Here is a 27,564-nt window from a genome sequence, read left to right as displayed (position 1 = left end):
TACAATAACTGCGTGCTAGCTAGCATGACAGAGTTTCTATACAGCTGGGTGGGTGCTATGATGTGACTGGTGAACTTTATTTTATTCACAAGCTTAGTTAGTACAGTTGCCTACCGTCCTGTAAAAAACAGAATCCTCTGGTATTCAGAGTCAGGGGCGATTTTAGCCCGTTTTGGGGGGTGCTGAAATGAATCAAAACACCCCGCAAAGATTTCTTACTTTTTTTGACATTATTTGTTGTTTGTGTGACACACTACTAAAAATATAAAAAGCATTCAGTACTTGTTTGAGATGGAACATTTTAACAACAAAAGTATAGATAACCCCCTCCCCCCCCCCCCCCCCCTCCCTCTCAAAATGGTTTGTTCCAGCTCGCCTCTCCCCTGCTCTGACTCTAGCGCTGTTGCTGCCCGAGCGCTGTTGGCTGAGACGCAGCAGAGGAGAGGTGTAAGTGCCTGGTTTAAAACAGGACATATTAGCTGCGTTTAACCTTTAGTTACTCTTTATATAGTTAGGTAGGAGTCAGGCCATGTTTCTTTTTAGCTGAAAAACATTACACCAGTTTCACCACATTACAACATTATCCATAGCCTGCTGTTGTTACCACTGTCCTGTTTGAAATGTAATGAGTGAAACTGGTTATTTTATCATATGTGCTGATATTGAACCCAAGGTACTAACTAGCTAACTGACTGGATGCCCATTAACCTTATAACTCCTGGTGTGTGTGTGTGTGTGTGTGTGTGTGTGTGTGTGTGTGTGTGTGTGTGTGTGTATGTGTATGTGTACACAGAGACAGCCAGGTTCATAATGGATATAAGGAATTTTTTAAAAAAAAAAAAAGGAGCAACATTCAGGTAAAAGTGTAAGATCAAATGATCCATCAATAAAGGATAATGTTGGATCAGTGTTTCAATATTTATATCCTTTATTAGATGTACATGTGGTTTGGTTATTTGCCCTTTGGTTGAAAGTACACTGAGATAGGACTTTTTTTTATTAGTGCTCTTAATTGTATTCAATTAGATTAAAAAAAATACTATCTATTTGTGTATGATTGTCAGTCCAAAGAGGGAGAGAGGAAAGAGGAGAACATGAGGACAAAGTACAAGGTCAGGACGAACCAGGTAAGAAAACAGACAGGGAGTACTAACAGGCAAAACAAACTGTTAAACTGGCAAAGAAAAAAAAAACCAACTAATTTTACTCATACAATCTGGAAGTTGTTTTCTCCCTATATTAAAGCTGCTGTACAGAATCTGCAAAACAAACTGGGTTGTCAGCCCTGGCACTGCATTACCATATTGAGTTTCAGTCAGAGGAAGTCACGGTTACCAAAAACTTTTTGAAGCTCAAGAATGAGGCTGGTGCCATTCCAGATATGTTAACATTGTACAATCTTCTGGATAATCAGATCTTCCCCACACTGAAAACTGTTATTCAGGTTGCCCTAACAAACCCAGCTAGCAGCTGTAGCTGTGAAAGGTCTTTTAGTGTCTTGAGTCAGCTCCATACCTGGCTGAGAAGGACCATGGGTCAAAGCAGACTCCAGCACCTGGCTGTGATGTCAGTTGAGAAAGAGATGCTTGAGAGACTTGACCACCAAAATGTGATAGACAGATTTACCAACCTCAAGGTGAGGCGACATAGGATAAAAGAAAAGAAAAAATCTGCAGAGCCATAGTAGTATCTGCAGTAAAGATCTTTTCATACATTGTACCATAGGCCAAGGTGTCTCAATTTTTCTATTTTTTTAATAATATTTTGTACATTTCAAGGACTCTTCTATTTTTGGAGTGTATTTTTTATATATCTGTATGATATTATACATACACATTAAAAGTGAATCTCTGTCCAAAAAATGCACCCAGTTTACTTTTTACTCACTGTGAGCATCATTCATTATTTTCCCCCAGTAATTAAGGTTGGGATATGTTTTTTTTTTAAAAAAAAAAAATTCCAATCCATTCTCCTTTAGCAGCATTTAAATAACCTTGATCAGATTTGATGGTTTTGTTACAGACTTTTCAAAAAAGTGTTTTGCTTTTCTTTCACAAATGTGGGGATTCAATTGTGTTAAAATGTACAAAACAGTGATGTCATGTTTTGTGACAAGGACCCAGGCACAGAGAGACTTGATGAATTTAAGAATCTCATGATTTAAGAAATTTGCAGACTTGCACAGAGAGGGTACAATTATGATGACTGATAATGGAGATGAAGACAACAGACGATGAGGACAGGGAGGAACAGGGGTTTAAATGCACCAAGGAGACATTCAGAGGGAACTCGGGACAACTGGAGACATTTAAGGATGCAGGGACTGACAGAGACAGGGAAGAAGTTTCATTATGACAAGTAAAGTTTACTTTGCCTGGCTGGGCTGCTCTCTGCTCTGAGCCTAGAATTGCCCCTGTTCAGAGTTAAAATTACGCCTTTTGTATTGAGCTGAAAATAAACGCGATTTGTCCCGTACTTCAGCTATAATAAAAAAAAAAGACAAAAAGCTAGAGTTATTCTGCGTCTTTACGCTGTCAGCTGCCTCTTCTTCTCTCATTCTCCTCCCTCCCTCTCCTGCTGCTACTTCAGTCACGAAACTGATCAATGATCAGCTGAGTCCAGTCTCTCTTGTTTATCTCCCACTTTGCGCCAGAAAGAGGAAACTAGCGGAGGTCGCGTTAAACAGCAGAAGCGCCTTTAAACTTGATAAGCTGTTGTTAGAATTTATTTAATATTACTTTCTAGTATCAGCTGATGTTTGTTGGAGCCACAGCTGTAAAGCTGCTGGTCATGATATCGGCTTGGTTATCTGGTGAGAGGGAAACATGAAGATGAAACCAGGAGATGTCCTTACTGAATCATCAGAGCTGAACAGGTGATGGAGAAACAGGTTTACCTTTTAGGTGACATGAATGGGTTGAAGGAAAGTTATGAACTGTTTCTGAGATACAAATAACACCAAATTTCTAGCTTTTAACAAATAATTATCCGAATCTTACAACCAAAGTTTTCATCTGATGTCAAATGTATAGAAATATAGTATAGTATAGTATAAAAATTATTGTACATAGTAATTTTATTCAGGGTCCCAACATAATTTCTTCAGAAGTAAGTACTGTATATGATGCCAGTATTTTCCCACATTTTCTAGATACTGTACCAGTACTTTGTTTAAAATGCCATCAAAAAGTCAGTTAAGTTTTATTCTTTCTCACCTGTCTTTCTGTCTCCTTTCACTTTTTAAAGGTTCCCATGTTAGAAAAAATATTTTGCCCTGCCATGCTGTTTGTTGATGTGGTAAATAAATAGTTTATGAAAATGTCACTAAATATGTCATTCATTATTTTTAATATTCAGTAATGATCATGTCTCACCTGTAGTCTTCTCTGTCTTAATTTTAGGTTTCCACCATATGTTGTAGATAGTTCAGGAAGTTAACTCAACCAAGCAGTCTTTGGGTTTCAGCTAAGTACTGTTTAGAATACCAGAATAGGGAGGATGGTGTAGGTTTAAGTTTATTAGATTGATACATATGTACCATTGACTGTAGAAAACAGTCAATGGTCAAAGCTCTTATGATGACGTTTCACCCCAATTTAACATCACCGCGGTAGGAATTAGAATCAAACTTATGGGAAAGGAGACCCCTTGAACATCAATCAGCGTGATGAGAACTATTGAAAACAAAAAAAAGAATCTTTGGAAAAAAATTATCTAAGGAGAATTAATTTATTTTAGTCTGACCCCAGTCCCATCTGCTAACATGGAGGATGACCTATACTGCAGCCAGACACCAGGGAGCGATAGAGACGTTTTGGCTTCATTTTTGGGGAGCTGTTGCGTCGTCCATGTTTTCTACAGTCAATGATACGTACCAACAAGACAGTGTACATCACTGTCACAACGACGTTTGTTTTCATTCAAAGGCTTTATAGTTTTTCCTATAATACCTGGTGGGCCGGTCTCTAGTCAAAATTCCCGGGCTGATTTTTTTGTCCACGTCCAGCCCTGCCTGTGAGCAAAAACAAACCAAAAAAAAAACACCACCCTTTCCTATTGGTGGAAAAATGTAACATGTCGACCAGTCAAAAAATGATATGGCAACATGGCATTTAGTTGTTTAAGAAGGGGGAAGTTTTAGGAGTGACGGCGGTGTTTTGAGATGTGAGAGATTTGCGACGTTTAGTGCAAATCTTGTGTAGTTAGTGTGTAGTGTAGTCAATAGTTTTGTTGTGTGCGTCAGAACAATGAGGTGACTAAATGTTACAGGTGTTACAGGAGTGATACATCTCCTGTTGTCAGGCCTGCAGGTACCAGGCTGTTGTTCTCCTTTATCTCATAGTGGACAGAAATTATTTTTTGGAGTGGCACAAATAATTTGTCTGGCATCAGATTTGATGCAGAACAGCTGATTGTTCTGTAAATAGTTTGAAATGTTTATTTAAAAAACGCCTTGGCTGCATTTTTAGGTAAACAGCTGCAAAAAACTTTGTTTGACTTACTCAGTTACTTTTTTGAAGAAGTAACTATATAATTAATTGCCCAGCATTGCTCATTATATACTGTATTTTGCAGACAGAGAGTTATAGGACTCTCTCCCAGACCACAGACTCATACTCATAATACAAGTCAGAGCTATATTAAAAATAAAAAAAAAAGAAAGTTGTGTTTTCAAAATTGGAGTTCAAGTTATTTTTACTTACAATAGTGTTAACATACTACACAGGTTATGAACAAGATTTTTTTTTTTAATTTTCATTGTAAGTGGGCTAAAGCAGTTAATTAAAAGTAGTCTAACATAAATGTAAATGCTGTAATTTTAATAAACCATGTAACTTGGATGGATTCGATGCTGGCGTGACCGCAGTGCACACGTCTAATTTTGCTCACAGTGGTCCAAGGGACCGCTCAGGGAGTTTGTGTGTTCGCTCAGACACATGAAAAATTAGAGGGAACATTGGTCTGCTCTTGCCCTTTCCTCCAAAACCACAGGGAGTGATTAACACAACATTGCAATGCTGAAATACAGTGCTACTGTTTATTTAGTTGCATGAGATTAAACGCAGGTTTGTTTTGGACATGCCATAGACAAGGAAAAAAGACATTTCGGTAACAACTAAAATCAAGAATCTACTGTTGCTTCAACTTTACTAAGAATAGTAAATCTGCAAGCATTTATGCTGTGAAATTATATGTGTATTGCTATAGTTTAAAGCTGGACCTGAGTGCCAACAATACTTTGGGACAAAGTTTAGCAAATAGCCAATTCAAAATATTTATTATGTATATTTACACCTGCCCTTCTTCTACAGTGAAATGCTGGTATCATCTTTAAAAAAAAAACCACAAAAAAAAGCTTCATACTGAGAAACTGTTTATGACCAATTCAGCTTTAAAAAGGTTCAAATGTCTTATGGCGTGCTTTTTTCGGTACCCTCTTCACTTTCATTGCCTTCTGATGCTCTCTCCTCCTGAATGTTAGCAATAGTGAATCCTCCATGGGATGGTTGCTTGTCTTTGTCTTCTTCGGTCATTCCCTCTGCCCAGCTTTCCCAGTTTTGGCTGGTTCTGTGGTTTTGGACTTTGCAGTCAGCCAGAGCCATTAGCTGGTGTGCCTGGCTGGCACTGCAGTTAGGTAGTGGTACCTTGTAGGTGGTGTGGAACCGACGCAGGTCCACTCTGAATGAGCCCTTCTCCAGCATCATGCATGGTTCAAAGCGAGCGCCCCACTCAATCTCTGTTTCAATATAGGATGTTTTGGCTTGGCACATCATCCCTGTGTTTAAAATAATGACATGGAAGTGCCTGTTAGTTTTGAAGTGAAGTGAAATCACCGTCTTAAACTGAAGTACGCATCATTTGCCACAAGATGTCTCTGGTGTGTTTGAATCCACACACATTCGGGCTTACCAAAATAAGAAAGTAGGAACTTGTCATTAAAAGTATCAACTGGCCAAATTTAGATGAGCAATACTGATTTATTTTATTTTTTTTGCAATCATTTTTTTTTTTATTCTTGAGCTTTATTTTGACATTGACATTAACAATTTCAACAGCAAAAGTATTGGGGGGAAAAGGAAGGTTTTGATTTTACTAGAAATATCTATGTACAAATTATTTAGTTTGTTTGTTGTTCCTAAAGAGTTTCACCATAAGAAATTATATTTTCTTTTAAACTGAGATTGGAAACACTTTAGCTGGAAGAACAGTTTCTATTTGAACTTGATGCTATCTTGCAAAGATAGCATCACTGAAAGGTTTGAATACCTACTGTACAGTCATGTGAAAAAGAAAGCACACTTTCTTTCAAGTCTAAGGTTTGACACATTATAATAAGAAAAATGGTCTATTCCTTCCAGAATAAAGGAAAATATGATGATTTATTGCAGTGTGTCATTATTTATGTGACAAAAAATGAGCCAAAATGCAGAAGCAGTGGGTGAAAAATATAGTACCAGCTGTCTGACAGCTAAAGCTTCACCCATATTAGGTAATGCAAGAGGATCAGGATGTTAAGCCCAGCAGCCAAATCTGAAACAGAATAGAAAAAAAACCCCACAGTATTGCAGTGGCCCTTCACTATACAACTTATTTTGTCTGGACCTTAACATGTTTGAAATGTTGTGCTTGAGCTCTGCAAGAGCTGTGTTTAAACACGTACCTGCAGTCCTAGCTTCAATTTTTCACACACTGCTTCTAGATTTTGCTTCAGTTTTTATTAAATAAACAATGACATGATACCATGTGATATGTGTCTGTTGTTATTCGTCTTAATTGATTGATTTTTATTATGGACTAGCATGTAAAAAGAGCATGCACTTTCTTTTTCACAGTTGCTGAAGAATGTATGAAACAAACCACAAGGTCATAATTTGCTGCAAGAAAACTATCTAGAATCTTTAGGAACCACGTCAAAAAAAATCAGTATCAGAAGTTTGGGTTTTTGGTTTGTTATTTTGCATTTTTTTTCCACAACGGTGGACAAAGTCTAAAATTAAGAAGAAAAAAATGGGTTTCAAAAAAACAACAGAAATAAAACATTTTTTGTTTTTCGTTTTTTTAAAAAGCCTAAAAAACATCTGTGGTGACAATACCAGATATTGTCACCACTCTAATAGTTTCAGAATGATGCAGTTGAGCTTGAGCACTACATGGGAAAGGAAACTCAGATGTAGATATGTGATTTTTTTCTATAAAAAACCTTCTGCAAGGTTTGCTTTCCTGCTTTCCATACCAAAAAGATGCCAAATAACCTGTTAAATATTTACATTCTGACTGCATTGTGGAAAGACAGTTTTCCCATCATTTACCCAGGAAACTGAATGACTTGTTGGCCTTCTCATAAATATAAATATTCCAAGATTTAGAACTTAGCAGACAGACTTTCTCTTGATAAACAATCATAGTTTTAGGGAATTGCACAGTTAACTCATCAGATGCTTCATTAAAGTCCGTTATCTTTTGTGACACTTAACCTCGGTGTGCTTTTACAGCTCAGAAGGATGGAAATTAAATAAGGGGAAGCTTGTTGTTGCTGTTTCAGTGGAAATTGCTTTTTTTTAAAAACCTTTTAACCTATAAATAAACCTTCTTAATACTTACTAACTCTTAACTATTTATACACAGCAAACCATGACCCGAATGAAGAGTTCTTTAAACATTACAACATTTATTTACTTGACCTGATTATCCACATTTAATAACAACTGTGCAGCCAGCACCAAGGACATTTTTGTGGAGAAACAGTAAACAAAGAATAAGAAACATCTGCAAGTGTTTAACTTCCAGAGGAGGATGAAACGAACACTACCGCAAATAACCCCCACACGGTCCCCTGAAGTTTCTGCAGCAACATTCTAAGCTGTGTCTGCAGAATCGCAGGGGTATAAAACTGAACTGTAATGACTGCATGAGAACCATGGGGTTGGGTGTAGTCAACAGTTGTAAATAATTAGCATAAACCTTAGTTATAGTCGAGTTAAAGTATTACAGAATTTTACCAAGCCCTCTTGCAGAAACAGTGGTGGGGGATTTTTTCAGGTGTGGTTTTTTGGCAATCATTAAATGTCTGGCCCACAAAAAAATCCTTCTTCTGTAGCCCTACAGTGAAGGGAAAAAAATCAATGACTGAGAGAATACTGCATCCCAGTTTCCTAATTCCTGAAAACTATTATTAATGAGGCTACTAACTGGCAGTGCAGGGGCAAATGGTTAGCACTGCAGCCTCAGATTGAGAGGGTTGCTCTGGATGGAGTTTTGATAATTTCTCTGTACTTGCACAGCTTTTATGTGGAAATCCCATGCTTCCTCTCACTGAACATGCTTTCTCTCACCTCCTATGACATTCTTGCAAAAAAACCCCATCTTATTCTAAAAAAAAAAGTCAAAGTAAAATTTTTTGCAGTTGTTTTATATTAAAATGAGACTTTTGGAGGTACAAGTAGTTTTTTTGTTGTTGTTTTTTATTAATAAACTGGATGTGTTTCTTTTTGACTGCTGCTATTGTCAATTACTCACCTGTGGCCTCAACAATTCCTTCTAAAATAACAATGATCTCAAACTGCTGTCTTCTGAGTTGCTCTGGACCCAGCTCCCACAGCGGACTGTCGCAGTCAATATTGTGCTGAATGACTTGAGGCTCCACCAGGAAAAGTCGGTCTGAGCCAGTTTCATAACCAAGGTTAATCTCTGTCTGCTCGAGAGGCAAGAACTCTCCCTCTGCTGTTTGCCGGGACTTGATTAACTTTGCACGAACCTTTGCGTCCACCATGTGACTTTCTCTGAGATCTCCCAGGCGGAACATCAAGCAGAGCTGGTCATCCCGGTTAGCAATGACACACGTGCGACTGAAAAGAAGTGTCTCCGCTCGCTTCTTGGGTCGGGATATTTTAACAAACATGCAGCCTACCATGAGAGCATCTATCATGGACCCAACAATGCATTGCGTCATGACCAGCACCACACCCTCGTGGCAGCTGGGAGACACGGTGCGTGATCCATAACCAATGGTGCGCTGTGTCTCCACTGAGAAAAGAAGAGCAGAGATAAAATCATCTACACCCAAATAGCAGGGTGCGCGGTCTATGAGGTTTTCTTCAGGGGTGGTGAGTGGCTTCTCCTTTTCTAGGTCACCTCTAAAGAAAGCATTCAAGAAGTAGAGCACAGCAAAGAAAAACCAGGTGACAATGTAGCACATCATGAAGACAAATAAGAACCATCTGTACTGGAGGTCCACAAAAGAAGTAAAGATATCAGACAGGAAACGGCCCCTTTCTGAAATATGACAAAGGTTGACTCGGCACTTTCCATCTTTGGCGACATAGCGAAGTTGTTCTCTTGTTTCTGGAGCGATGGTAGGGGTTTGGTTAGTTTCACTCTCTAGAAGTTTACTCCTGGCCTTTGCAAGCTTCTCCATCTCTCTAGCAGGGCTGGATATGTTGCTTTTTGCCGGTGAGAGCGGCGTGCTGTGGAGCGGACTGTGGGTAATGACATGAAGTGGACTAATGCAGCCGATTTCAGGCACGCTGAGGGCATGGCGAGGGTAGCGTGAAAGACTCTTGGTCTCCCTGAGTGAGCAACGACGCAAGAGGTCTTGTTCTCTATCTATTAGACAATGAGTATAAGAGGGAAGCAAAGAAATGTTGCCTTGGTGAGGAAAGTCTGTTGTGCTTTTGTGGCGTTGCCTTGCTGTTGTGAGGTCAGAAAAAGTCCCTGGCATGATGTCTGGGAGAGGAAGCGTCATGTCTGTATCTGGCTGGAAGGGGAAAGAAAAGTGCATTTTTAGTGTGCTTGCAAACATGAAGGTCATTTCAGTTCACTGGGATAGACTCCAGCTTCACTGAGGCTAAATTAGGTCATGGCTGAATGGTGGGAAAAACGCAGGAGGAAAAGCAGCTACATGGTAAATCTTGGGGGACCAAACATTTTTTTTGAAATTGTTGACTTAGCTTTTAGTGACTTTTGTTGACTAAAAGCTTACATGACATTTTTTATTTCACCATTCATTAACCGCACAGAGAAGGCATTATTTAAATATGTTAACGTTTTCTTTAAGCAAACAGTATTATTAAAGTTCTTCATGACTGGGCCAAGTGTCCTTTTTTTTGGAAATCAAAATATGAATCACCCTATAAAATCAGTACTTCGTAATACAGCCCACAAGTACAGGGATAGTGTAAATATAGTCTCCTGAGAACTGAGAAAAAACGTTCAGTTTAACTAACTTTTGTGATTCCCTGCCTCACTGGGGCTTAAAGAGACCACCCAAACACATGAGACATCACTGGAAAGGCCACATCAGGACTTAGTCAAAATAAGAATACGGTTGATTGGTCAAAGACTATTTTGTTCTTCAGAAATAAACTGGAAACATCGTCATACTAAAATTCATCAAAGTGCACTGAAAAATGTCACATTCATAATATTATCACACAAGGGCAGACTGGAAAAGACTGTGCGTGACCAACTTGTAAGATTTTTTTATCTCAAAACTTTCAGGTTTGACTTTACAAAGACATTTGGGGGGAAAAAGTTTGGAAAACAAAACTCACTGTCTTACATTTATTGAATAACTCTTGCACCTAACCTCATCCCCCGAAGGTGTGGAATGGACAACCATGACAGATTTCGGTTGACAGGGCATAGATGTTCGCCGTCCCCTCGTCTCATCCTGGGTGGTTGTGGGAGGTCCCATGGCTACCCTACTAATTTATGTTAACTTGGAGCCAGGACAGCATGTCCTCTTCAGATTATAGTCTTTTCTTCCAGTAGATCACATCAAAGAAATCCAAAACCAAAAAACACTTGCAGCAGAGAATTGTGATCGAGTGCAAAGTCTTCCCATTGATTGTAAATACTAGAACAAAAGACCAGATTTTCAACAGGGTTTGAACTTTTAAACATGCAATAATAGAGTTAACACTATTATTCTTGCTAGCACCATCGTGACTGGCAATAAAATTCCGAGGTATTTCTGGATGACTCACAGAGTAAATTAATCCAGTGCTTACTTCCAGAATGAGCTATTCTCTGGGTCGCTCTGTGGCGGCCAGATTCAAAGCCTTTCCCTTTAAAGCAATGTTTCTAAAGAAGAAAAAAAGGGACACTGACGAGCAAAACACACTCAAACAGAAAGCATTAGCTAGGTAAGCTGGACTAAGCCTAATCATGCTGTCTCAGCCTTCTGCAGAGTAGGGTAGAGTGGACTCAGCTACTGTCTTATATAGAAAGGACAGAGTACTAAGGTTATATGACCCGAGGCATAGTTCAAATAATCCTAAAAAGGCTAAAAATCTAAAAATGACTAACGCCACAGAAAGTTTGGAAATGTGCCGGAGGTCATATAGGCCTATATGACCTCCTTTATATATAACTTAATATATATATATTAAGTTACCAGGTGAAAAAAGTGATGGTAATATCTACGTAATCCTTACAGAGGATCTTTTTTTTTTATCCCGTATGTGAAATGAAGTTAAAACGATACGATGCTTTTAAAAGGGCATCAGTGGTGCATAAACACTATAAATATGTCATGTTAGCCCATTAGTAGGTGGTTGCTATGGGTAAATGTTGACGTGATAAGTGAAGTTTAGCTTTTAAAAATGGATAACCAAAAAACGTGCAAATTCTATACATCCTTTCTATTCTACTTTTTCTCACACTCCAGCCTTTACTCACACAAGTGAGTTACACGTCAAGTGAGTTACCATTGACAAGTCACTTACCATTGCAACACACAAAGGTAGTCATTTGGCTGTCAGCAGTTGTGAAAGTCATCTGACCTTGTATAAAAAATTCCTTAAAATGTTTTTTTTTTTTTTTTTTTGGAAAGTCAGTCTTTTTTTCCCCACTGACTCATCCCTGGCCAGGGTACTCCTGTCAGATTAGTGCACCACCTGCTTTGTCTCACGAAAGGAAGGAAGGGAGGCGCATCCGTGATATCGGTTCCAAAGCAAACACGCAGACAGGCGACCCCCTAAGAAAACAACTCCCCTACCTTTACTTTGCCTCAGTAAAGGGTAAGGGCATTTTAAACTCTACACCGTCACTTTATAGCCCAATAACGGAGTGAGTTTAAATATTTCGATTTCGCTCCGAAATAGTTTGTATGATTTGTCCCTTGCTTGCATATTAAACTGGTCTAACATTTGACCAGCTTTCATTAAAAGAACAAACAAACAAAAGCATATCAGAACATTTGGGTCAGCGAGAAAGAAGAAACGATGACATGTACTACGGAACTCTAACCGCACTTATCTAGAAGAAGGGGTGGTGCTATGGGGCTGTTATAGAGACAGAATCTTTGCTCTAAAGCTCAGTTCAGTAACGATGAGTAACACTCCACACTCACAAAGATGCCACGATCTAACAACCTTCTGGGATCCGGCGCAACGAAAATGCATCCCGTGTTCGAATACCCCTATAAAGCCAGGTAGGTCAAATATTATATTATATTATATTATATTATATTATATTATATTATATTATATTATATTATATTATATTATATTATATTATATTATATTATATTATTCATGTAGGTCATGAAATTACCCCCAACTGTGGGCGTGATGATGACGGAGGGCGACACGAGCCAACAATAAAACCGTGCAAGACAAACACTTTTAACAATGGCAGCAGCTTCCACTGCAAACCCTGTAGCACGTGTCAGCGTCGGTTTCAGACTGAGAGACCTTGCAACACAACAGCTGACACCGTTTGCGGCAAGGTGCCTGTTACGCAAAGGTAAGACAACAAGCACATCACCGTGAGAAACAGGTAAACAGCTAGGGGATGTGATGGTCTCTCTTAACCGCAGGGGATTTTCATCAAAGTCTGTGTGTGTGTTTCACTATCTCTTTTACGGCTTAATAAGCAGGCATAATAAGAGCGCTTTCCTCTTTAAATTCTCGCTGTTTTATCTACAGACTTTCATTCCTCCCCACCCCCTTTTTCTGTTTTTCTGCAGAATCCCGACAACAGATTTTCCTGTCACAGTGAGTAGGCTTTTTGCATTTAGTGTAAATGGGTATTCAAATGGCCATTACTACCTCAACTTCTTTTTCACTTCACAGAAACTACCAACATCTGCTATCAGCAGTGGATCAACGGTAAACTATAAATATTAAATGAATGATAAATTCATCGATTACAAATGAAGCCTGTGCGCTTCTTCTTCTCATTCTTCTTTATTTTTAGAAAAAAAAGAAATGAACCGACTCGTAAAACTTTATCAAATCTAAGAATTAATCAGATTAAAATGTTTTTTAATCCTTATAAAATAGTTGGGTTTATTTATTTATTTATTTTACCAGTAATAAATAAATATATAGGGGTTGCCTGTCTGTGGCAGTAGTGGTACTAAAAATATAAAACACAACAGAAAGACGCAACAGAAGATATTTGTGGAGAGCTGGTTAAGGAGTTTCTTCCTCATCAGCAACAGCCAAAACATCCATTCTGTTTTCATTCCAGACTCTGGCATATCAAGGACCTAACTTGGCACCAACCCCACCACCATCACGTCCTCACAATGTGTCAGGGGCAGCCTGTAAGTTACGCGTGCACTTCACTGTACACCTGAGACACCTTTCTTGACAGTTACATTTAAATGTAACCTTGACTTTTTCCTGTGTCTGCAGGGGCAGTACCATTAGCCATTTTAATTTCCATTGTGCTCGCTGCCTTGTCTGCTTATGTGTTTGGTCTCAAACGGAAAAGAGGTATGTATACCGAAACTAGACGATCGAAGATAAACAAATGTGCACACATCAAGGTCTTAGGAAGTTAAGAAACGACATAAAAGCTGACCACTGGGTTTATAAAGAGAAATTGCCATAAAATGTTACAGAATGTAATTTTACAACCAATATAGTAGGATTATTTTAAAATAACTTTAAAATACCCTCTAGCTTCAAGCTGGTGAATATGATTCTGATACTCTCTCTCCTCTGCCTTATGTAAACAGCAAAGGCTTTTTGCAGGCAACCCTCATATATAAATGACGGATTCGCCCCCCTGACAGGTTCATCTAATGGCAGTGACGTAGAGGACATACTTTGTGAGTCGAACTTAATGTTATCTCAAAATATACAACGCCTATCCAAACCACTGTCTAGTGAGGGATAAAAGTGGGCGGAAACTGCCATTTTGTGTTCCTGTTGACGAATGAAAGTCTGTTTCATTAACCTACTGACATCAATAATTGATGCTCTTTTTCCCCTTTCAAAATTCAGGTGCAGACATCCTGTCTGCACCTCTACAGACCGTGCTGGACAACTTGGATGTTTTGGAAGAGCTGGTGATTTTGCTGGATCCAGAGAGCCACGTAAGAAAGAGCACAAAACATCTGGCGTCGCACTGCGCCTTCCCCTCCACCTGGATTACTTACACCTACTCTATGAAGGACAGCAAAAGCCCCCTAAAAGCTGTGCTGGAGGGGGTGACCTGCAAGAACCCCGACTGGACTGTAGGGCACCTGGCTAAACTGCTCAAACACATGGAGCGTAATGACGCCATAGCTGCTCTCGCAAAACTTAAAACAAATAAGACTGAAGTGTAGCGACTGTTTAGCCCGACTCCCAAAAAGGCTGCTACGGGCACGGAGAGAAGGGGAGCGATAAAAGGCATGCATTATGCGTCCGAGTTGATGACGGGGGAAGTCAAGCATTCCATAAAAAATTAAATAGCTTCTTCCATATTTGCAGCTTCATTTGTTATTACGTTTGAATAATTAATGTATTATTACCTACCTCCTGGAAAACATTTAACCTCAACTGCTGTATCCCATATAAACTGCTTAACACGTGCACGAAGGACAAAGCACAGAATCAGAATTTTAGCCAGGCTTTATCTTTACCCATCCAGCTAACGAGATGCCTTTTCCTCCAGTGAACTCAACCAAAATTCCACAGTTCCTGTTTTTCCTCACCATCACATTTTACCGCGACAGTATTCTTGTCAAAACAGAACAAATGAGTAATGTTTTTTTTTTTAAATGTTAATCTGTTTCCCATTGTTGTTGCCTTTATAATACTATTGACTTATACAAATAAAACCCGTCATTTCATCAAACATCTTAACATCTTTATTAAGCAAATAACATTATAAATAAAAAAAGTGCATAGAAAAATTAAACAGGTTTAGAAATATGTATACAAATATTTACAAACTCAGGGTTTATTTGTACATGGTAACAAAGACGTAAATTTAAAGAGCACATATTTTCTCATTTTGATGTCTTTTACACTTACGTTAAAATAACCCTACTATATATATATTTATATGTATATTTATATATATGTGTATATAGAACATACAGCTTTCTTAACAGATTCTGGGCGAGATGGTCATGATAACTTCAGGTTTTGACTAGTGCCTTGCATCCTTCATGGCACGCATGCACGCACGCACACATACATACAAATGACAAACATTTCCAAATACATACACACACACACACACACACACACACACGCACACACACGCACGCACACACACCTGGATATTAAAACCAAGCTATTTTTTTACATCATCATCCTCTCTTTTTGCATCAGTATTCCCAAACATCTGTCTAAACAGCTGAGGTAGAATCCTTGCAAGGAGTTGGGAGTGACTCTGCTCTTGTTATCAGCTAGGTGATTGACACAAGTTAATCTGGGCTCCATCCCAGTGATTGGACATGCAAGGTGGGGGGAGGGGTGGGTGGGTGATAAAAGACAAAACATGACATAATTTTGGAAAACATAATTATGGGCTTGAGTAGGCAAACAGTGCTCACTTTACTCCTGTGGCTGATTCTAAGACCATCAGTAATCTACATAAAAAAATAAAAGTAAAATAAAATAAAATAAAGATTCTTTAAAAATACCTGCTTCAGAACAATCTGTCATAAAGGCTTAATCGCACACCACAACTGCCCCAAAGAGAGAAAAAAAATTCAAGTAAGTTAGTGAAACAAAGGACATGATGTGTAAACAAAGCATACATATGGGAAAGGGGGAAGGGAAAGGGAAAGGGAAAGGGAAAGGGGGGGGGGGGGGGGGTGTTCACTAGACCGCCACCAATTTGTACAAAGCACAACCTTTAACCATTTAAAATAGAAATCAAAACATGAATAAATATAACTACCAATTTGAACAGTGTGTGAATTCAATTAGCCTCACCAATGACACCACTGAACATCCACTTACAACAATCATTATTTTAAAGGCAGCAATACCTAGAAAAGTCCCGCACCTACACAGTCTTCTCGACCATCGCGGTGCAGGAGCTCAATGTACATGCTCAGTAGCAATGCCTTACACCAGTGCCCTCCCTGATTAAGAGAAACTGCAGAAGATTTCACGAGGATGAAGATAATTTGGATGTTTGATGGGTAATTATGTGCAACTGCAGGGCAGCAAAGTCTTATTGCAATAGGTAACGATGAGCATCTGCCATGAGAGTATTAAAATATATATATTTTTAAAAAAAGAAAGAAAGAAAAAGGAAGGAAATCTTCAATTTTGGCTTGGGTAGTGTTTTGCTACATACACTTTACATGAAAAAAACAACCAAAGAAAGAAAGAAAAAAAAATACCAAGAGGACGTTTCTATGACACTGTTTTTCTGCTCTGAAACCAGACACTAATTTTACACTCAAGACAGGAAGAAAGTGGGTGACGAATAGCAGGTTTTGAATGTGAGATTTTACAGATAACAACAGGAGGACTTATAAGAGTGCATAAATTTAAGATCTCAGCAGGGTAAAGAAAGAGCTAAACAATTCCTGATTCGCAAGACATCATAGTCCAACTAAAGACAAAGCTTTTAAAAAGCTTAGCACCATGTTTTTGTTTTGATTTTCTGTTATTCACAAAAAAGACAGAAAAAAGAAAAAAAAAGGAAAAGAGTTAACATAAGAAGTACTGAATCGTACAAATAAAGGTCTGGGTGATGTATGGCTTGAGAACTGACTTCACAACTACAGGGATGGAGCTGTAATGTAATGTGACAGATAAGGCTTGATCTGAGGTTATCTGCTCAAATCCAGAAACTCCCCACACCACAAATCTCCAGTTGTCACGAACACCCAAAACTACTTCCTCTGATTTAATTACAGCTGCAATTACATTATTCGGGGAGCCATAGCTTTTAGTACACTGCGAGGCAAGAAACTCTGCAAAGTTTGTTTTTTGTGCTGGTTCTCATCCTCTTCCGCTTGACCCCTCCCCCCCCCCAAAAAAAAACAAAAAAACCCAAAAAACAAACAAACCCAAAAAAACAAAAAATGTCCTCACTTCTCACTAGCCATGTTTCTGGCCAGTCTCATAGTGGCTTAATCCCCCTGCTGGGCAGACTGACTGCAGCCTCCTCAAGCCCCAATCCAGTGTCACCACAATTTAAGGCTTACTAGTAAACAGGATCCTCCCCCTTTTTGTATCCAAGAGATTTCTTAGTTGAGGAAACGACGACATCTCCGGGCCCCACAGTTACAGTTGAGTTTGTTGCTGGCATCTTCGATGGGGAACTTGTAGTCGTAGGTAAGCTCCTCCCCCCTGTAGATTTTCCTAAGAGCGAAGATGACGATGTGCTTCCGACCTTCCACGTTAATCACTCGAGAGTAGCAGTTAGGTTCACATGAGTGGTTGATAAACCTCGCCGCGTTGCCATGCATAGTCGCATCCACTACGTCGAAGTCATCGATGCGGAACATGTAACAACCGATACCCTGCAGGGAGCAGAAATGAAACCTGTCGGTGTTTTTCATGAAATCTCTCAGCATGAGCCGCCAGTTGCTATGAAATACCTGACCAAAACTAGAATGACAATGATGAAGATGCACAAACCTTCCCATCATAGTACTTCTCCCTTTTATCAGTGAGCACGGAGCGAATGACGATGCCCGCATATTCGATAACCATCTCTCCTGCTTCAATGTTCCTCTTGCAGAAAAGACCACGGCCGTGGATAGCAGACCTACAGGAAGTGTTATCAAGATGAAAACTGATTGTAAAGCAATAGGAAGATATTTAAAAAATCTATACAATAACACATTTGTATATTATATTGTTGATACATGTCAGACTTTAATGTGTCCAATCTTTTACCTTTGCATGAATGTTGGCACACAAGCACTAACATGGTAAACACAGGAGCTAGGGCTATACCCAAAATATATACTCAAATTCAGCCACTTTGATCTTTTTTTCATTTTATTGGGCTTTTTTTGTCTTATTTTAATATAAAGGGTAAATGGACCAGCTCTTATATAGCTTTTGCTACTCTACTTAAGCAGTCAAAGCGCATTATATGCCTCATTCACCAATTCACATACATTCTTACAAGCACTTTTCTCTATGCTTTGTCTACTTAAGTACTTTCTATCTAACATTCACACAAATTCAAACTCCAGTGAATGCACCGGAGGCAAGTTCCTGTTGCATGTGATGAACTCAGACATCTAATTGTTTCATCGTGTGTCTCTTTAAAATCAACACAGGATATGACTTGTCTCTCTTTGGAATCTTATCATTTCTACACTTCGTTTGATTCCAAAAAAAAATCCCATATTTTTGGAAAATACGGCACATTTAAAATCAATCCTTTGATTTTTCTAAAAATCAACAGTGCCCCTTATAATCCCGTGTGCCTTATGTATGAATTCTGGTTGTGTTTGATGACCTCGAAACGATTTTATGTGCTACACGGCGCTCGAAAATCTGTCAAATGTTTTAGTACGACTTTGCTAAGCTACGAATCCGCATCGCTTGATGGATTGTTGGAGCATTACGGCTATCATAGTCAGGAGCCTCGTGGAGTGATACGTACTGTGCTTTAACATAATATTACCGTATTGTGTGTGTATAACCTCTTTTTAAGTTTTGTGGATATTATACATGGTTATGTTGAGGATATGTTATCGTTATCGCAAATTTTCTAATGTATATCGTGATAAATATTTTTGGTCATATCGCCCTGCTCTACCCTACATGCTCTTTGTCACTAGACACTTTCCTCAGGATTGCCCCCACCCCCACCACTTCTCCTTTTGTGCTTCCTGGGTAGCAGTGACATTACAGAGTGACAAAGCTGTATTGTGCAGTGAAAAAAAAAGTTTTCTGTTTAACAAGACCTTCTTTCTTAGAAATTGAGTGAGGTCACAGCGCAGCCAATGTCTTGCAGAAGTACTTGCAAAAAGTGTTAAATGCGGCCGAATTATAAACAAAGAGTGGGAATGTTTTTGTAGTTTTTTTTAAAAAGTTCTCGTTGAACAGGCTGTCTCCATAATGTCTGGCCAAGGCACTGTTTCATTTCCCAACGGCTGCTTTTTCTTCAGCCTCACTAGGATTAACATGAAACAGATGTTTGAACAGCTGTTAGCAAAAGCAGAATTGTTGTGCATGTATGCTAGCTATGATTCATTTGTGTGGAATAATAGTTTGGTGTGACTCTGTTGTCTGGCTAGCAATAATGACACATTACTGCCAAAGAGCTGTTACTTGCATTCAAATGACTATCTATGTATCACCCTTGTTTTATGAAAGCTAATGCCATTTAAGTCATGTGGTTCTCGTCACCACAGGATGGTAAGAGCTTTATATTGTAAGGAAAAGACCCTACAATAATAGAGAGGAAACCCCACTTGGTGACAGGGGGAAAGAAAAACTCATTTTTAACATACAGAAACCTCTGGTAGAGCTAAAGGCTAAAGTATTTTCTCCAACTTGCTTTTCCATTAACATGATCACAGATACAATTCTATACTACACTGTAAAGAAATAGTCATACATATTAAACTTAGACAGGTAAACTGAACAGAATTTTTTTAAAGAGTCATCCATACTGGAACAAAATAAAGCAAACTGGACTTCAATGCTGAATATTCATTGAACATCACTGAAGGATGCTTTTTTCAGTTTTGAATCTTTCTGCTCACGCTGCTCTTGACAGGGAATGCTTTGGTTTTCTCTGTTAATCTTATAAATAGGCAATTCTTTGGAATCAAACCAAAGTGTGAAAATGATAACAGATTCCAAAGAGAGACAAGTCATATCCTGTGTTGGTTTTAAAGAGATGGAAGATGACACAGTTAGAGCTCTGAGTTCATTACATGCAACAGGAACTTAAATGCCATGCTGGCATTAAGATTAAGAAGTGAAACCAATTCTGAGGTGTTTTTTTTAATATATGTGGCTTTTGCAGCTAAGGCTATGAACTTTAAAAGCCTTAAAACTATGATGTTGTCAACTGAGTATTTTAAGCATCGTATAGCAATGCATTTTATTATTTCATGTAGCAATGATGAATTGCAAATGTAACTCGCCTGTACACTCCTACTGCCTCCTTGGATGTCTTTTTCAGATGTCTGAAGCGCATGGCCATGGGCAACTCCAAACTGGTGGCTCGTCTGATAAAGGGAGCAGAAATTAATTGACCCAAAACTTCAACACCACTGTTTTGCAACATACTAAAAAAAATGACAATAGTCAATATATTTATAAAAAAGTATATTTTAGTTTTGAAAAAAAATGGTGTGCAGTTTCAATATGAAGCTGCACAACATATTTCAGAGAAAAGCAGTTTGAAAGTCCTAAAATGGCATTACAATCCAGGAAATATAAACTAAAGCCTGACCTCGTGGACTTCAAAAGAACCTCGTCTTCCTCATCATCGTAAGGCCCAATGTCAGGAAGCTGTCTGTGCTGAGAAGCCAGGAAGTTGAACATATCAAATGTAGACTTCCTGTTGGAGCAAATAAACTGCTGTTATTTCTAGAAGAGTTATATTTCTGACTCACTCTCTCCAGGAGGAATCCAACAGCCCTTTTCCATTAGTACCTACTCTGGGTGGCTTTACACGAGGTGACAGTACCAGTACTGTCAATTGAGATTGATAGTACTGGTACCCTGAGTTTGGATTCTTCTTCCAAAAATCAAAACCGCCATTTTTGAAACCCGGCGTTGAGGGAAATGGCACAGAAACAACATGGTGGTCTAATTAAAAGCCACAGGCTGAGCAGCAGGAATTACATCGCCTTGACGTCCATCTTTGTTGTAGCGTTTGTGTTGCATACAAATGACGCCACAGGAGGGCCGGGCGTGTTGCTATAACAACCCCACGCACATTGGTGCTGCTCAACTGTAATGGAAAGTGAGTCAAGCCGAGTTGTACTGCCTCAAGTCACAAGCAAAAGGGCAAACATACCTAAGGTAAAGCTCCGAACGGGCACAGCCACTGGGGTTGACGGGTAGATCATCCTCCTGGCTGAACTGTTTGAAGAAACGGAAACTATGGCGCTGGCAACGGGGAGCTCCTTCAAGCTGCTCCAGCAAGAACACTAATGCGTCATGGACCAGACCCAGCATACGGGGACCGCTGAGCCACTGAAACGTCAGTGGCCTCAACCTTGCAATCGCTCGAGCCTCCTGCACCCCATCTGTGACGGCTTTCCAAGCCACTGAAGGAAGAGTTGACAATTAGATGGGATTAGCTCAAAGCAATGAGCATAAAGAGCGAGAACATTACGATGCTAATTTTTTAAAATGTAACACTGGCCTTACCTTCAATGGTGTCTGCCTCTACACTAAAGCCGTCATCGCTGGTTATCTCGAATCGTAAGTGTGGCTGGTCTCTATTCGTTGGACATCCCTCATCATCAGATGGAGGTGGTTCGTCATCTGAGGCAGAAGCAGCGCCTAACAAAACACAATCCGTACAGCTCCTTTTTCACATTGTTCTTAAACAATTCAACACATTTAAAGGACGCAGAAGCGAAAAGGTACCATTCATTAATCAGTGATATATTAAATGTGGCTGGTATTTTTAAACTCGTGAAATTACACAGTTTTAACTCAAGAATACCAGAATATTTCTTCCAGTCAGTCAGTGTGCTGTGTCCCACTGGTTCCCAGGCCTGCTGTTTGCCTTGTTCACTCACAGACATGAAACTCCAAGGCTCTGATCTGGGAAAAGCAAGTGGAAACAATTATTTAAAAAAAAAAAAAAGACTTCATATACCTAAATATTTGTTTCTCAGGCTCTCTGACACAAAATCATTGTTTTCCTATGAAAGAGAAGAACAATCATCAGACCTATTATCCACAAACTCCATGAAAGCCATAATTTGAGATAGTACAAGGCCTCATTAGTACCAACTGCGTGGGTAAATTGCACATCTACGAAGGCACCCTTTAAAGCTGAATAAAATACTGCATAATGTATACAGGATTTGTAGGTTTTGTCTTTGGGCTGCTGAAATACGGTATCAAGCAAGATTGTGAAAACATTTCACTTTCAAAACTACAGCAATGTGGTCTCAGTTTCCAAACGCTACTTCAAAGAACAGGTGACGCGGCACAGTGATAAACTCACTGTTGTCCCAGATATTTCAAACATGCTGGTGGCAAAGAATTCAGAATGAGCCTGTGTAAAACAATGAACATTTCATGACTCCTTTGTACTTTTTTCAGTTAAGCAATGGACTGAAATAATTTAATTTAAAATAATTTAAAGTCACTGAAATGTTTTATTTACATTTTACACAACGTTCCAACTTCTTTGAAGTGGACTGTATTTAAAAATCGAAAGACATCAATTCGTTGAGTAATGGAAACATAGCAAAATACCACCAATAGCCAATAGCCACCAATTGCTTGACTACTTGAATTTTTCTTTCTTTTGTCAGCCTAAATGATCACTGACACAATAACCAGCAGGGCAGCTAAAAAAATGACTTCAGATAGGTAAAAACTTACCCTGAGCTATCAGAATCACTTAGATGCTCCTCTTTTAACTCGTCCAAGTTCAGTACTCCTTTCACTGTGGGGGTCTTGATTCGGACTCCTGAGGCCCTGCTGGAGATGCTTGGAAAAGCTGGTTTGCAACGCTCCTCATCCTCGATGACGGGCTCTGGTTGCAGGAAGTCAACTTTAGATTTCTTTGTGACGATGCGGTCTGAAAGTGAAGACACTCTTTTCATGCGGACATGGGTGCGAGGGCGGGGTGGGGGAACTGGTTTAGGTTGTGGTGATGGAGAGCGGGGTGACACTGGAGGATCTGGTTCAATTAACAGGCCGGGTGGCAAAACTAGTGAGGAAGGGCTCATTGTTCGAAGCCCACTCCACTTGGGGGTGTAGTTACTCGCCATTGCTTGATTAATAATTGCTTGGGCACTTTCAGCAGGACTCATGGGAGGATTCTCGGATGGCAAAGCAGGCTGCCCTGAGGCCTTGGAGGACTTAGATTTCTTTGACGCGCTGGAATCCTTCTTCTTCTTTGGTTTTTTTGAATCTGGAGCAGTTTCGTCTTTTGGTGTTTTTGAAGTTTTTCTTGATTTCTTCACATTGGACATTACCATTGTGTCATTGTTTTTGTGTGTGAGCAGCTGTGTGACAGCAGATGGATTCTGAACTGCAGGCGTGACTAGTGGAGGAGGTACTGTCGTCACATTGGCCACAGATGGTGGTGCAGTCATATTACCAGCTGCAGCTAGTGTGGCTGACAGTGCGTTGCTCTGCAAAAGGCTAGCAATCTGAGTGACACAGTTGTAGGATGGGGAGTTGGGAGTAGGCAGCTGGAAAGTGTTGCTTTCAGGGTTTTTCACAAAGATCTGCCCAAGGCGGTTCACCAGTAGTACATGTGGTGTAGGGTCTACATTTGGACCTCCCACCTCCTTCACAGTAAGAATGGCATGACCCGGTAATGCCTGGGGTACCACTGGTTGCTGAGGTTCAATAGTTGGCCTGGGTGTAGCGAAATTGATGGAGATTGTATGGCCAGCTGTAGCTTCCTTCTGGACAGAAGAACTGTAACCATTTAGGATCATCGGAGCTGAGGTGGTTTGTACCTGTGTGGGAGCAGCTGAACAGTGTGTTGACAGTCCAGACAGAGGCGATATTGCTGCAGAGGAGGAAACAATGCTGACAGCTGTAGAGCCTAGTGGCTGTGTTTGTGTAGCATACACCGGTAGAGAAACAGTAGCTGATATGCTTGGATCATTCTGAGGCACGACATTTAGTATTGTCTGTGTCATATCTCCAACGGGACTAAGAGTTGTCAGTTTAGCAGATTCCAGGGACGGTAAAGTTGTTGACTCTTGTACAGCAGTCACTGGTTGCAATGTAATACTTGTTAAGGGAGGCTGACTGAAAGTAGACAAAGAATACATCTGGAGAGGGTCTACTAGTCCTTGAGAGGGGTTTGGTACATCTGTTGACATTAAAGGGGAAGGCTGAAGAAGACCCAACAGAGAGCATTGACTGTTATCAGCAGAACCTGCTACTGGGGCCTCTGTTGCAGTAGATGTTAAGTCGTTCATCAACACACTAGCCCCCTCAGCTGGTGATATAAACCTGCTGCAGTCAGGTGATGAGTTCAGGGCTTTACAAGGTTCGGGGGTCTCAAGTGGTGTGTCTTGCAGCAAAGGAAGCATTTCGGTGAACTGTGGGTTAGTGTCACATCTCTCAAGAAGAAGAGGTGTTTCAGAGGACAACCCTGAACTGGAACCTGGCAATAACCCCTCTGAATATGGGATTTCAGGCACATTTGTAGTTAGGTTAGGCAGAATGTTATCAACTGGAGAAGAAAGCATGGGCTCTTGGTTTACTAAAGGGGTTTCGGAGCTTTGACTGGTACCAAAAGATTTAGGTGCATCTTGGGTTGAACCATCAGCAGGATCTTTCGTGGCTTCTGAAATTGGGACTGGAGAAGAATCCGTTCGCTTATCATCAGATGATGCTTTGGGAGGTTGTGTGCTGCTAGCGGTTTCAAAGTCAGGAAGATTTTTATCATTTAGTTTTTTGGCTTGTATCTGAGTTTGACTGTTAACTTTTTGAGCATCATCACTGGTTGCTATACTTGCATCACTCTCTGTGCCGTCATCTACCCCATCCAGTTGAGCCATAGGTCGAGAGGAAGGCGAGGATGGAGACTTCGAGTGATCTTTTGATCCCGGGCAGCTGACTATTGTGCGAGAGAAGTCAAAATAGTGCTCCATATCTTCATCTGAGGATGTGTTGCCCAGGTCATCCCTGGCTGAGGCTGCAGACCGTGGCAAACTGGCAACAAGGGTCTTCTTCTTCTGTACTTCTTGGGCTGCTCCCCAAAATTCCTCTTGATCATCACCTTCCACCACTATTTGCCCCCCACAATTCATTGCCACCCCCTCATTTAAGAGGGTTTCTTCAATTTCAAGTTCTGTCCGCATCTCTTGGCCCAGACTCAAGTTGGGGTCCTTGTGGAATGAACTGTAGGGAAACTCTTCTTCATCTTTCTGTTGGTCCAAGTCCTCCTGGGGTGATGTACCATTTGCTGGAGAGACATCCTCTGGCTCTGGTGAAGCTAAGAAGTTGTGTGGCACCTCGACTGAGTCCGACTGGCTTAGATCAAACGACAGTCGACTTCTGGGTAAATGTTGTACAGGTGAAGAGAAGGGTAGACTTTGAGAGGGAAAATTTCCAGCACCTTCCTGCCAGGGAGACTGGGGAAAGAATAACGAGTTACAGTGGGCTGTATTCCCAGAGGATCGTACAGAGGAAGAACCTCTACTTCCAACTGGGCGGGATGACGTAGAATTTATCAGGCTGTCTGTTGCACCAAGTGGGAACAAGGGGGAGGTAGGGAGGGAATTTTTTCCAGTGCGGAGAGTGACTGGTCCAGTTACAGGACCCAGAGGAGGGGGGGACCTGTGACTGCGCAGACCTGTTGTCTGTGAGTGTGGGCCGTGGCGACGAACTCCTCGAGTCTCTTCTAGATCACTAATGGTCAGTATGTGGTGGGGCTGGGCTACTCCTAAGAGGAAAACAGAAATAATCAGTTATATTTACATTATGTGATGGCTTATTTATTATGTTTCTAAATAAGAACAGGTTACAATTTCTATCATACCTGGGGAAGGCAGAGGTCTTGACATTCCTCCAGCTGGTCTCCTGGGTTGGGGAATCTTTGGCCTTGCACCGTGATCTGACTTTGGGTGGATACCTGGAATCGAGGTTTCCTCCATTGTGGGGTGGCACTCTGATATATAAGTGTCTTGAGCTTTTGATACTGAAAAGTGATAGAAATGATTTATGAATACAGCAAATCACTTGTTAAGGCAATCTAGTTTTCAGAAGTAAAGAAAACCCTCAAAACAAAAAAAACCAAATCAACACACCAGGTATTGGACGGGGGCTGTGAGCAATGGTGTGATTATCTCCCTGGTTCGGCATCTCCTCAACTGGCTTCTCTGGGACAATTGGCCGGACCTCTCGGACTGTACATGTGTATTTGCACCGCCGCAATGGGTTAACCGTACTCCAATACCACCGAGAACACCTTATTATGGAAGAGGGAAATTCATTCAATGTTGCAAATATAATTTCTTTATATAATCAAGTGTTATCAAGTATAATTAATGTTAAAAGCAGAAAATACAACTCACTGAAAACCAACAGGAAACAATTTTCCTTTGTTTGCTGAAAGTTCTGTCAGCACACCTAGATTTTCAATCTGCAGGGAACCTGTGCCATAACAATGTGGAGACCAATTCTGAGTTTAACAAAAGCCGATTCTAATGAACGCCCAAACAAGCAATCAACTAAAACAAAACAGCTTACCGATCATCACGTTGATAAGGTCTGGCTCCAACCCAGTCAAGAACTTTCTGCGGAGACTAATCCCCTCAAAATCAACATACACTCTGCGGTTTACTTCAAATTCCTGACCAGTTATCATCTGTAAAACAAAGGTACATAACTAAAACTAGGGTTTAAATTCATAAAAATATTCTTTTTATTTTTTTCAATGTATTTCAAACTTGTTGAAATCCTGAAAGAGGTGAGGTGGGAGAGGAGAATTTACCCTGCCGCTGATGAGATGTCGGTGTTTATAGCAGTAGACCTTTTTATCATCCTGGAAGACACACTGACGGGAGCGAGCGCACATGAAGTGGTAGTTGCTTTGACAAGATGTCAGACAGCAGCCCACAGTGGCACCCGACTGATTGCAACGTTCACATCGCTGAAGACGATTGGGGTTAATGACAGTGAAGAGTGAAGAACAAAGTTTGGGTTAACGTAATTACAATAAAAAGACAAAGACTGATCTGGTTCAACTCTACAGATTTTAAGCAATTTTCAGTTTATCAGGGTGATAGCAACTAACCATCAAACGCCCCCTTGTGACAGCGCTGTGTACATGCAGCAGAGAGCCATTGTCCTCTTCAAAAACTTCTGCAGACCACAGGCAGCAGTTGACATGAGCCCATTCATTCTGGCCCAAATACAGTAACCTGCCTGCTTCCTGAGAAAGGAAACAACACAATCCAACATGAAATTAATCAAAGAGAATGGAGAATTTACAAAAATAAGTGAACTGGGTTTGCATTCTTCTGTGAACCACTCAATTTTAATGTTTTGGGAATTATTTACATTCGATTTGAGGTCTCCATATTTTTGACACAAAGAGCACTGTCTCTCATCATCTTTAGACCATCCAGTGTCTAGATCAGCTTTTGAAAGCCGACCTCTTTTTCCTAAGTAAACACACAAAGTAAATATTTAGTGGAAGAGAAAAAACAGAGAAAAAAAGAACATTTTCTCA

The 27,564-nt window shown here is 40.1% G+C and overlaps 3 protein-coding genes across 6 annotated transcripts in view; 1 reads left to right on the top strand and 2 right to left on the bottom strand.

Annotated features, from left to right (window-relative positions):
- Window positions 1-5,024: 5,024 nt before the first annotated feature.
- On the bottom strand, window positions 5,025-10,832 carry kcnj20 (potassium inwardly rectifying channel subfamily J member 20). The gene is made up of 3 exons (XM_006801457.3): window positions 10,559-10,832; window positions 8,518-9,754; window positions 5,025-5,776 (listed from the first exon to the last, which is right to left on the bottom strand). The coding sequence occupies exons 1-3, from the start codon at window positions 10,691-10,693 to the stop codon at window positions 5,412-5,414; spliced, it is 1,737 nt and encodes a 578-aa protein (XP_006801520.1). The 5' UTR covers window positions 10,694-10,832; the 3' UTR covers window positions 5,025-5,411.
- Window positions 10,833-12,265: 1,433 nt separating this feature from the next.
- igflr1 (IGF-like family receptor 1) lies at window positions 12,266-15,092 on the top strand. Of its 3 annotated transcripts, XM_006801461.2 has the most exons (8): window positions 12,266-12,433; window positions 12,543-12,747; window positions 12,971-12,998; window positions 13,077-13,112; window positions 13,477-13,552; window positions 13,644-13,724; window positions 13,970-14,062; window positions 14,238-15,092. In XM_006801461.2, exons 1-8 carry the CDS (start codon window positions 12,331-12,333, stop codon window positions 14,561-14,563), a joined length of 948 nt encoding a protein of 315 aa, XP_006801524.2. In that variant the 5' UTR covers window positions 12,266-12,330; the 3' UTR covers window positions 14,564-15,092. The 3 variants fall into 3 exon arrangements, with proteins under 3 accessions (XP_006801524.2, XP_087704256.1, XP_006801523.2); XM_087848130.1 differs by lacking the exon at window positions 13,077-13,112; XM_006801460.2 differs by having other exon boundaries at window positions 12,971-13,112.
- kmt2bb (lysine (K)-specific methyltransferase 2Bb) overlaps window positions 15,072-27,564 on the bottom strand; it is a 29,688-nt gene continuing 17,195 nt past the window's right edge. For both annotated transcript variants that reach the window (XM_006801458.2, XM_006801459.2), the window contains exons 22-36: window positions 27,393-27,496; window positions 27,127-27,264; window positions 26,824-26,982; window positions 26,580-26,697; window positions 26,405-26,483; window positions 26,138-26,298; window positions 25,870-26,028; window positions 22,740-25,773; window positions 21,847-21,947; window positions 21,546-21,680; window positions 21,190-21,442; window positions 20,620-20,727; window positions 20,309-20,392; window positions 17,832-17,961; window positions 15,072-17,713 (exon numbers count right to left, since the gene is read on the bottom strand). In XM_006801458.2, the coding sequence (XP_006801521.2) occupies window positions 17,438-17,713; window positions 17,832-17,961; window positions 20,309-20,392; window positions 20,620-20,727; window positions 21,190-21,442; window positions 21,546-21,680; window positions 21,847-21,947; window positions 22,740-25,773; window positions 25,870-26,028; window positions 26,138-26,298; window positions 26,405-26,483; window positions 26,580-26,697; window positions 26,824-26,982; window positions 27,127-27,264; window positions 27,393-27,496 (5,039 nt within the window). In that variant the 3' untranslated portion in view covers window positions 15,072-17,437. The remainder of the gene's footprint in view (window positions 17,714-17,831; window positions 17,962-20,308; window positions 20,393-20,619; window positions 20,728-21,189; window positions 21,443-21,545; window positions 21,681-21,846; window positions 21,948-22,739; window positions 25,774-25,869; window positions 26,029-26,137; window positions 26,299-26,404; window positions 26,484-26,579; window positions 26,698-26,823; window positions 26,983-27,126; window positions 27,265-27,392; window positions 27,497-27,564) is intronic.

This window comes from Neolamprologus brichardi, chromosome 11, assembly GCF_056152115.1.
Source record: "Neolamprologus brichardi isolate AB-2024 chromosome 11, ASM5615211v1, whole genome shotgun sequence".
Taxonomy (NCBI): Eukaryota; Metazoa; Chordata; class Actinopteri; order Cichliformes; family Cichlidae; genus Neolamprologus; species Neolamprologus brichardi.
Note: the sequence above shows the minus strand (reverse complement) of the source record. Positions and strands in the feature narration are given on the sequence as shown.